This window comes from Anolis carolinensis, unplaced genomic scaffold, assembly GCF_035594765.1.
Source record: "Anolis carolinensis isolate JA03-04 unplaced genomic scaffold, rAnoCar3.1.pri scaffold_7, whole genome shotgun sequence".
Classification (NCBI taxonomy): Eukaryota; Metazoa; Chordata; class Lepidosauria; order Squamata; family Dactyloidae; genus Anolis; species Anolis carolinensis.
Window position 1 is genome coordinate 19412433 of NW_026943818.1, and position 10791 is coordinate 19423223.

Consider the following 10791-nt stretch of genomic DNA (forward strand, 5'->3'; position numbering starts at 1 on the left):
GCTGGAACCCCATGATGCCAACGAGAGGAAGGAAGGATAAAGACATCTGGAGGAGGCTGCAGCCGAGAGGTTCAGTGACTCTGAATAGGTCAAGGGCACGGGTAGCAACTCAGGGAAGACAGAGAAGGTCAGCGAGCGGCTTCAAAGGCCTGCTCATTTTCAGTGCTCATGCACCGGAATTAAAAAGAGGGGGGGAGAGGCACAAACCCCCAACAGCAGCCCACCTCCGTGCTTTTTAAAATGGAAATGGGGAGATCGCAGAGGGAGGGAAGGTAAAAGAGGCGGGGAAAGCAGCTTTCCAGGGCAGTGGGATTAGGGCCAGACAATTAGATCCTTCTCCCTCTCCTTCCGCCACTGTTTTAATTATCTAGGCAAAGGAGCCCGGCTTAAGGCACTCTCTCTCTCTCTCTCTGGGATTTAAATTGGGAAACCTTGGGAGGGAAAGAGGGCAGAGAAAAAGACACAGATTAAGGTTTTGTTTCAGGTTCAAGAGGAAAAAAATCATCAATGTCTTGTCGAAGGCTTTCATGATCAGACTCACTGGGTTGCTGTGAGTTTTCCAGACTTTATGGCCATGTTACAGAAGCATTCTCTCCTGATGTTTCACCCACATCTATAGCAGGCATCCTCAGAGGTTGTGAGGTCTGTTAGAAACTAGGTGTGATTCTCAGGCACCTTTGGCCCCTGACCCCGCAGCCATTGCTGACCAAACTGAAGAGGACTTGGGTTTTTTCCCCAAGTGAGCAAGATTCAATTCCTTGCCAGATGCCTCCTGTTGACATTTCCGTGCCAGAGCCAATTAGGGACGCCCTTGAGAAGGTGCAGGCTCTTCCCGGCTTTCCGGAGGGGTTACTGTTTGATAGAAGGGCTTCCTTGAAAACAAATCGCTCTCAAAGGCAAAGTTTACGAAGAAGTGCCAGATTAGCAGAGCGAGGCAATTGTGACTGAACCCAGTTCTCTTGGGAAGAATTAGGGAGGCAGGCACCTGGCATGATGTTTTGGAGGCTCAGTTCTCTTGGGAAGTTTTGGGGAGTTTAACACCTGTTTTGGGGGAGCTATGAACTTCATTAAAAGTTGTGCGCTGAGAATCTTCTGTGCGGTGTCAACTTAACTTTCGACGAAGAAGTATCGTCGCCTCTTGTTCCTGATTTTCCAAGCGGCCTGACGGTGCGCTTACTCTGGAGTAGACGGGGTGTTGTTTACCTTCTTGCTATGTTGGGACTGCGTTTCAGCTCCTGAACTTCCAGTTTGCCTTGCCGTGAATCCCTGTTTGGAACATTTCTCTAAAGGACTCTTCTTGCTCCTTGCTCTTTTCCCTACTCAAAACTGTGTGTTTCGGATTTGGATTTTTGAACTCTAATACTTAAGACTTTATATTATTGGACTAAAATTGATCTTTCCTGAAAGGTCAATTGCTACTTCTACCTTACTGCTTATTTTCATTTGGAACTTTAATTGCTTTAATAAAGATATTATATTGTTATTGGCTTCTGTGCTGGTTCCCAGTGTTCACGCCACTTAGGAATGTTACACTAGGCAAGTGGAGTTTATATATCTTGGGAATGTTGTCCAAGGTGAGCAAAAGAACTCGTGTCTGATTGAGGCAAATGTGAATATTGCAATTGGCCACCTTGTTTAGCACTGAATGTCCCTGCAGCTTGAAAGCTGCGTCCTGCCTGGGGAATCCTTTGTTGGGAGGTGAATGAGAACAACACTCAGAAAACATTATAACTCTATCCTGAATTTTATTAGGTCCCTTTTATTCTGGTATTTTAACTGATGATGTTATTTTTATATTGCTGCTACAGTCCCCACCCCCACCAATGAAGTTGACTGAATTGTACTTGGTGGTTGATTGATATTATTACTGTTGTATTAACTCGTTTTATTGTCTTACTGTGTTTTATTTTTATTGTATATTGTTCAATGTATTTATGCTGTTGTTTTTGTAAATTGTGCTACGTGAGCTGCCCCGAGTCCCTGTGGGGAGATGGTGGCGGGATATAAATAAAGTATTATTATTATTATTATTATTATTATTATTATTATTATTATTATTATAACAGAGGAATTCCAGACATGAATCGATCAGGGCCATCAAACACCTCCCAACAAAGGGCCTTAGCCTCACCCCAGCTTCATGGGCATTCCCAAATGACGGCAGGTAAACAGGACCCTGGAGAAATACAGGTAAGGAAGAACGCCTTCCAATATTTCCCAGGTAAAGATTGGGATAAGTGTGGTCAAGTCACATCAGAGTGCAACCAGGATGTTAGTTATGGATGAGGAAACAAGGGAGTCTCACAGAAATCCGGTCTCAAAATCACGACCATGTATCTGCAAGGTTCCAGTAGAAAGGGGAAATGATTTCTTACCTGTCGGGCTCTCAATGCCACCTTGGCATTGGTGGTCTTGCTGAGCTGCGTCAGCTCCGTGAGAATATTAATGAGCTCGTCTGTCAAGGTTGGGTCTCGGCCGCACAACTGGTCCTGGGGACACAAGGAAGCAACAGATGAACATGCCAATTGGCCAACACTCCATGTGTTGTCAAAGGCTTTCATGGCCGGAATTACTGGGTTGCTGAATCTATTGTATACCATGCAGCTGTTATTATTATTATTATTACAGTAGAGTCTCATTTATCCAACATAAACGGGCCGGCAGAATGTTGGATAAGCGAATATGTTGGATAATAAGGAAGCATTAAGGAAAAGCCTATTAAACATCAAATTAGGTTATGATTTTAAAAACTAAGCACCAAAACATCATGTTATACAACAAATTTGATAGAAAAAGTAGTTCAATACGCAGTAATGTTATGTTGTAATTACTGTATTTACGAATTTAGCACCAAAGTATCACAATGTATTGAAAACATTGACTACAAAAATGCATTGGATAATCCAGAACACTGGATAAGCGAGTGTTGAATAAGTGAGACTCTACTGTATTATTATTGTATGACACAGCAAACAAGATAGATATGCTGGATTTCGTGTCACAACATCACAAGTCGAACACTTCCCAAGTGTCTACGACTGTGTGATGTATTTTCGGGTGATGCGCGCAGATCCCAATCGGGTGGCCTTTTGCAGTTGGCAGATCATAATTTTGTCAATGCCTATTGCAATGGTGGGCAACCTTTTGCGCTTGGTGTGTCAAAATTCACTAAAAAACCTAGCATGACTTGGGTGGTGTGTCACTTCGAGAAAAAAACCATAATTTTGCAATATATCTAGTTTAAATAACAAAAATATATAATTGTAATATATAACTGTATTTAATAAATAATAACTTTTTACTACCATTATTTCCATGTACAACAATCTATGGTACCTCCTGCAGTTTCCACGCTGATTGTTCTCTATTCTAGTTTCAATGTAGTCACGAATAATTGAATAATAATATAATAGTAATAATATGATAATATACTACAATAGAATAATAATAGAATTTATATATCTATATATATAAAATGATAAAGTTGTTTGCGCAGTGACTATAACAACAAAACTAAACATCCCAGAAATACGAAATTTGGCAACACAATGCAAAAGGCTTGCCTCCAGGTTACAACAACACAACCACACCACAAAACCACAATCCAGACCCACAAAACTCACAACAACGCATCATGTGATAACAACACAACTAAACGCCCCAGAAATACAAAACTTGGCAACACAATGCAAAAGCCTTGCCTCCCAGTTGTAACAACACAACCACACCACAAAACCACACAGGACCCACAAAACTCACAACAACGCATTGTGACTATAACAACACAACTAAACGCCCTAGAAATACGAAACTTGGCAACACAACACAAAAGCATTCCCTCCTGATTGTAACAACACAACCACACCACAAAACCACAATCCGGACCCACAAAACTCACAACAATGCATCGTGACTATAACAACACAACTTAACGCCCCAGAAATACAAAACTTGGCACACAACTAAACGCCCCAGAAATACAAAACTTGGCAACACAACACAAAAGCCTTGCCTCTCAGTTGTAACAACACAACCACACCACAAAACCACAATCTGGACCCACAAAACTCACAACAACGCATTGTGACTACAACAAATACAAAATCTGACAACACAACTCATCCACCTCCCCAATCCCTACATTCACACTTGGCCTCCAAAAAAACAATTACAATAATAACAATTACAACAACAACAACAACAGTAAGAATCAACACCATCACAGGCAAGAAGCAGCCAGGCACTGAGGCTGAGAGGCCAGTCAGTGCTACACTGGGCCTCCAAAAAACAATACAGTAGCATCTAACTTATCCAACCTTCATGACCACTACAACAACAATAATAATAAACACCTACACAGGCAAAAAAAAAAAAAAGACTATTGTACCACAATAAAAATATAAACCGCACTCAGCAGAATCAGACATTACAATTAACAACAAACCAAAGACAACAGGGATATCAAGCAATTATCAATCAACACAAAAATTGAAGAAGGTAACAGACTTCAAATACTACTACTAATGTGAGTATAAAGAAGGTGGAGGTCACAGCATAAATACAACCTAATGTAGACTGACCAACACCACCAGACTAAGCCACAGCAACGCGTGGCCGGGCACAGCTAGTATATATATAAAGGGTAATGAAATTTCAGCCTAGGACAAAACAACAAAACTACACATCCCAGAAACACTAAACTTGGCAGCACAACCCCTCATCCATGCTTCTACGTTCATACAACAAAAAGAAAAGAAAAATAAAGTCCTAATTAGAGGGAGAGGAATAATAGTTTTTATCCAAATGCTGCCAGTTAGAAGGCTAAGCTCCGCCAAGGGGACAGGCAGAGTTAGGCCTCACTTAGGCCTCTTCCACACTGCCTATAAAATACAGATTATCTGATTTTAACTGGATTATATGGCAGCGTAGACTCAAGGCCCTTCCACATTTACCCATTTATAATCTTATATTATCTGCTCAGAGTCAGACACGACTGGACTTAATGTCAGGGGAAAACCTTTAACCTTACCTTAACTACCACCAATTCTTCAATACTTTATTTCCCATAAAACCAGACTTCGCCACAGCAACGCGTGGCTGGGCACAGCTAGTATATATATATATATGTATGTATGTATGTATGTAATGTGCATAATTCCTATGGAGTAAACAACAAAACCACTTGACGAAATCACACCAAATTTGGCCACAAAAGACATAGTCATCCAATTAATCTGCATGTCAGCAAAAATGGCTAGGCATGTCAGTGCTGACACGCATGTCATAGGTTGGCCATCACTGACCTATTGTTTCCAAATGCCGGCTGAGATCTTTTGGGACGGCACCCAGTGTGCCCATCACCACCAGGACCACCTGTACTGGTTTCTGCCGGAGTCTTTGAAGTTCAATCTTGAGGTCCTGATAGCAGCTGAGTTGTTGTTGTTGTTATTATTATTATTATTATTATTGCTCGTTGACCAACTATAGCCTGGCCCTCCAACGGTCTGAGGGACAGTGAACTGGCCCCATTTAGAAAGTTTGGGGGCTCCTGCTCTTGTCTATTCAAACATTAGGGTTTGTATTCTGGCCACTCTAGACAAGCCTCTTTCTGGACCTTTTCCTCCTCAAGGAAAGCGATGGCCGATGCCGCCTTGCTTGTAAAAAGCACAGGTGAACCCCTGAGAGGGGAGAAGTTTGGAGCCCTTTCTCCCCCCCAGACGAACTCCTGGGGCGAGGAGAGAAAAACAAAGCAACGCGGTGGCGATGGCGTTCCACGGGCTCCGTCCGTCCGAGCCCTGATTGGCAAAGGCGGGCGAGCGGAGCCTCCAACGGGTTCTTTGACAAGGCCTAACGCCTCTCCGGCACCCCCATGTAATTACACACTTGAGTGACTGGACTCTGAAGAAAATTGAAGGCCTGAGCTGCGAACAGCTGCCATTTTCTCTCTCCATCATGCCGGCATGATTACTTGAGAAATGAACAGCCCCGGCTCAAAGCTACTCCAGAATTCTCAGAGGAAATATGGCTCCGTGTTCAAATAATGAGATTCTTAAGGCAAGCGTTACTTACAATCACACCGCACACAGAAAGAGAAAGAAAGAGAAAGAGAAAGAAAGAGAAAGAGAAAAGGCAAGGTCCGTGTGCCGTGTGTACCAATCCATATCTAAGGGAACTGAAGGCAGTTTGGGTAGCCATGGCTTGCGTGTTGTTCTTGAACATCAAAAATAACAACAAACTTTATTTATATCCCAACTCATCTCCCCATAGGGACTCAGGCAAAAGGGAGATGAGTTGGTGAAAGCTTTCATTGCCAGAATAACTGGGTTGCTGTAAGTTTTCCAGAATAACAGATTAATTATACAAAACTATTAGCACTTTTCTGGCCCACTACCCCTTTTAGGAGCCAACCTAGGTTTTTATCAAAGTGTGCTTATTGTTTATTGGTATATGTGATTTTATTTGTTTATGATTTGTTTTTATTGTCGAGTTTTATATTGCTTGTTGCCCGGGCTTGGCCCCATGTAAGCCGCCCCGAGTCCCTTCAGGGAGATGGGGTGGGGTATAAAAATAAAATAAAATAATAATAATAATTATTATTATTATTATTATTATTATTATTATTATTTTCCGGGCAATATGACCATGTTCCAGAAGCATTCTCTCCTGATGTTTCGCCCACATCTATGGCAGGCATCCTCAGAGGTTGTGAGGTCTGTTGGAAACCAGGCAAGTGGGGTTTATATATCAGTAGAAGGTCCAGTAACCCAGTAATTCTGGCCATGAAAGCCTTTGACAAAAAATTCAACCTGCCAAGTCCTTAGCATCCAGGGAAAAATAAAGAGAGAATAAGCTATTGGCTTGGGAAGCCCAATTCCATTAATTAGCGTCTTTGAAAGCGTGACATCGATGATGATTGATGCCATCAATCCTGCCATTAACTCTCCCCTGCGCCTGACAAAAAGGCATTTTTCTTCACTCAAGGGTTGGCTTAAAAGAAGTCAAATCTCTCTTCTCCGTTTGCTCCTTTGAGAAGGAGGAGAGAGAAAGCCAAGTGCGTTGCCATTGTTCTGTCCAGTCTGCTTTGAAGAGCCAGAGAGGAAATGAGTGGCTGATCCACGACTCTGATCACTAGAAAGTTCTTCGGCAACGGCAAGGTCCTGTGGGTGACAACCTGCCCTGTATTTCAACTGAGGAAACTGTGTTGTGTTCACTTCTGTGGCATTATATGTTATATATTAAACTAGCTGTGCCCGGCCACGCGTTGCTGTGGCAAAGTCTGGTGGTATGGGAAATAAAGTATTGAGGAATTGGTGGTAGTTAAGGTAAAGGGTCCCCTGGGCTGAGTAGGTTGCTAGGGGACCAAGTGAACACAGCTTAGCCTTCTAACTGGCAGCAATTCGATAAAAACAATTATTTCTCTCCCTCTAATTAGGACTTTATTTTTCTTTTCTTTTTGTTGTATCAACCTAGAGGCATGGATGAGGGGTTGTGCTGTCAATTTTCGAGGTTGTGGGGTGTTTACTTTTGTTGTTTTGTCCGCTGCCGTGATGCCATCACGCTTTTATATATATAGATGTAATATCGCCAATAATATTACCATATAATGATATAGTACAATATAGTAATTTAATGCTTATATTGTGCTAAGCTAATAATATATTGCATGTTCATTTGATTTGTAAGCCGCTCTGAGTCTCCTTCGGGATGAAAAGAGCAGGATATAAATGTAATAAATAAATCTATATATATAAAAGGGTAATGAAATTTCGGCCTAGGACAAAACAACAAAACTACACATTCCAGAAACACTAAACTTGGCAGCACAACCCCTCATCCATGCCTCTACGTTCATACAACAAAAAGAAAAGAAAAATTAAGTCCTAATTACAGGAAGATGAATAATAGTTTTTATCCAAGTGCTGCCAGTTAGAAGGCTAAGCTCTGCCCACTTGGTCTCCTAGCAACCCACTCAGCCCAGGGGACAAGCAGAGTTAGGCTTCACTTAGGCCTCTTCCACACTGCCTATAAAATACAGATTATCTGATTTTAACTGGATTATATGGCAGTGTAGACTCAAGGCCCTTCCACACAGCTATAGAACCCATTTATAATGGACTTAATGTCAGGGGAAAACCTTTACCCTTTACCTTAACTACCACCAATTCCTCAATACTTTATTTCCCATACCACCAGACTTCACCACAGCAACGCGTGGCCAGGCACAGCTAGTATATTATATATTAAATGTAATATCACCAATAATATTACCATATAATGATATAGTACAATATAGTAATTTAATATTATTGTGTATATTGACTTTTATGACTGTTTTTAATCATGTTGAAGTTTTACTGCTCGGTTTAATGTTTTATCTGACTTGTGCTGTCGTGTCTGGGCATGGCCCCATGTAAGCCGCCCCAAGTCCCTCCGGGGAGATGGGATGGGATATAAGAATAAAATTATTATTATTATTATTATTATTATTATTATTATTATTATTATTATTGTTATTGTTATTGTTATTATATTATTATTAATGCTTATATTGTGCTATGCTAATAATATATTGCATGTTCATTTGATTTGTAAGCCGCTCTGAGTCTCCTTCGGGATGAAAAGAGTGGGATATAAATGTAATAAATAAATAAATTCCAAGCTTATCAAACGTCTCCCAAGTTTGTCCTGAATCCCAGAAATGCCCGAGTTACAAATATCCAACTTTCAAATGACTCCTACATTTCTGGCCGCACAGCTACAAACCCATATAGGGCTCACTACGTACAATATCAAGGATTCAGCCAACTTCATAGGGGAAAAAATCAACAACCTCAAGCTCAGCACCAGTGACATACTGATCAGCTTCGATGTGGTGTCTCTATTTCACCATGGAAAAAGAAAACGAAGGAAAACAGCCATTCCTAGATGTCCTAGTCATCCACAAACCCAACACAGCTTACAGAAAGCCTACACACATGGATAGATACCTACAGAAAAACTCCAACCATCACCCAAGTCAAAAAAGAAGCACAATTAAATCCCTGTTGGACCATGGAAAAAGAATCTGCTTACTAAACCACCTAAACTGGGTTCTACAGCCCAATGGAGACATCTGAGGATGCCTGCCATAGATTTGGGCGAAACGTCAGGAGATAATGCTTCTGGAACATGGCCATAGAGACTGGAAAGCACACAACAACCCAGTGATTCTGGCCATGAAAGCCTTCAATACAGTATGATAATATTTTGCACAGAAATGGTACCGTGGCTTCACTTACAATGAGCATCGTCACGAGAAGGTTCTTCTTGGTGACCTGGGCGTGGGAGAAGATGTAGTTGAGGACGGTGTTCATGTCACTTTTGTTCTCCTCGCGGAGGGCAAAGACACACTTGTCGTAGTGGCCTGCAACAAACAAACAAACCCAAAGCAAAATGTTGATGTAGAAGTTGGTACCTACTTTTGTAACACAAAGCTTTGGAGAGATCCATCAATGCGCCCACGTAAATACAGCTGTGCATATCACTTTTTGAACTACAATTCCCACAACTGGAACTGTAGTCCCATATCGTTTCCATATTCTGCACTATTTTAGCACTGCCTGCTCTCTTTCAAGGGCATTTTTAGAAATTGAGAATTTCAAGCAGCACGGTCATCTACTGCCATCCGGTGCCCAACAGCTATATTGCTAGATTCAGATGAAAGAAAATATCAGTGCTTGGTTAGTTTCCAGATGGGAGAATATCAAGGAATACTGGATGTTACAGGCTTTATTTCAAAGGAAATCCATGGCAAACCACTCTGAGAATTATTGGCCAACGAAAACCCTATGAAAATTTTAGGGCTGCCATGAGTTGACAGGCAACTTGAAGGCCCATTGTTGTCGTTTTGTGCCTTTAAGTTGCTTCTGATTTACCGTAATCCTATTGTGGGATTTTCTAATCCATATTTATTATGAACACTAAGAGGATGTAGTAACAAGTTTTATAACTACAGTAGAGTCCCATTTATCTAACATAAACTGGATAAGTGAAAATGTTGGATAATAAGGAGGGATTAAGGAAAAGCCTATTAAACATCAAATTACGTTATGATTTTACAAATTACTGTATATACTCGAGTATAAGCCTAGTTTTTCAGCCCTTTTTAGCCCTCGGCTTATACTCGGGTGAGGGTCCTGGTTGGCTTATATTCGAGTCAGCTTATATACTCGAGAATATATGGTATATTTATTATTTTACTCTATTATTATTACATTTATTATTGTACTCTACTATTGTTGCTACTATTACATTTATTTTACTCTATTATTATTATTATTATTATTATTATTATTATTACATTTATTATTTCACTCTGATCTTATTATTATTATTATTGCATTTATTATTTTACTCTATTTATTATTACATGTATTATTTTCCATTATTATTATTATTATCATTATTATTATTACATGTATTATTTTACTCTATATATATAAAAGAGTGATGGCATCACGGCAGCAGACAAAACAACGAAAGTAAACACCCCACAACCTTGAAAATTGACAACACAACCCCTCATCCATGCCTCTAGGTTGATACAACAAAAAGAAAAGAAAAATAAAGTCCTAATTTGAGGGAGAGGAATAATTGTTTTTATCCAATTGCTGCCAGTTAGAAGGTTAAGCTCCGCTCACTTAGTCTCCTAGGAACCCACTCAGCCCAGGGGACCCTTTACCTTAACTACCACCAATTCCTCAATACTTTATTTCCCATACCACCATACTTCGCCACAGCAACGCGTGGCCG

The 10791-nt window shown here is 40.6% G+C and overlaps 1 protein-coding gene across 7 annotated transcripts in view; it reads right to left on the reverse strand.

Annotated features, from left to right (window-relative positions):
* The window catches only part of acaca (acetyl-CoA carboxylase alpha), a 178059-nt gene that overhangs the window by 109720 nt on the left and 57548 nt on the right, over positions 1-10791 (reverse strand). For all 7 annotated transcript variants that reach the window (XM_062959350.1, XM_062959349.1, XM_062959348.1 and 4 more), the window contains 2 exons: positions 9279-9403; positions 2376-2489 (listed from right to left, as the gene is read on the reverse strand). In XM_062959350.1, the coding sequence (XP_062815420.1) occupies positions 2376-2489; positions 9279-9403 (239 nt within the window). The remainder of the gene's footprint in view (positions 1-2375; positions 2490-9278; positions 9404-10791) is intronic.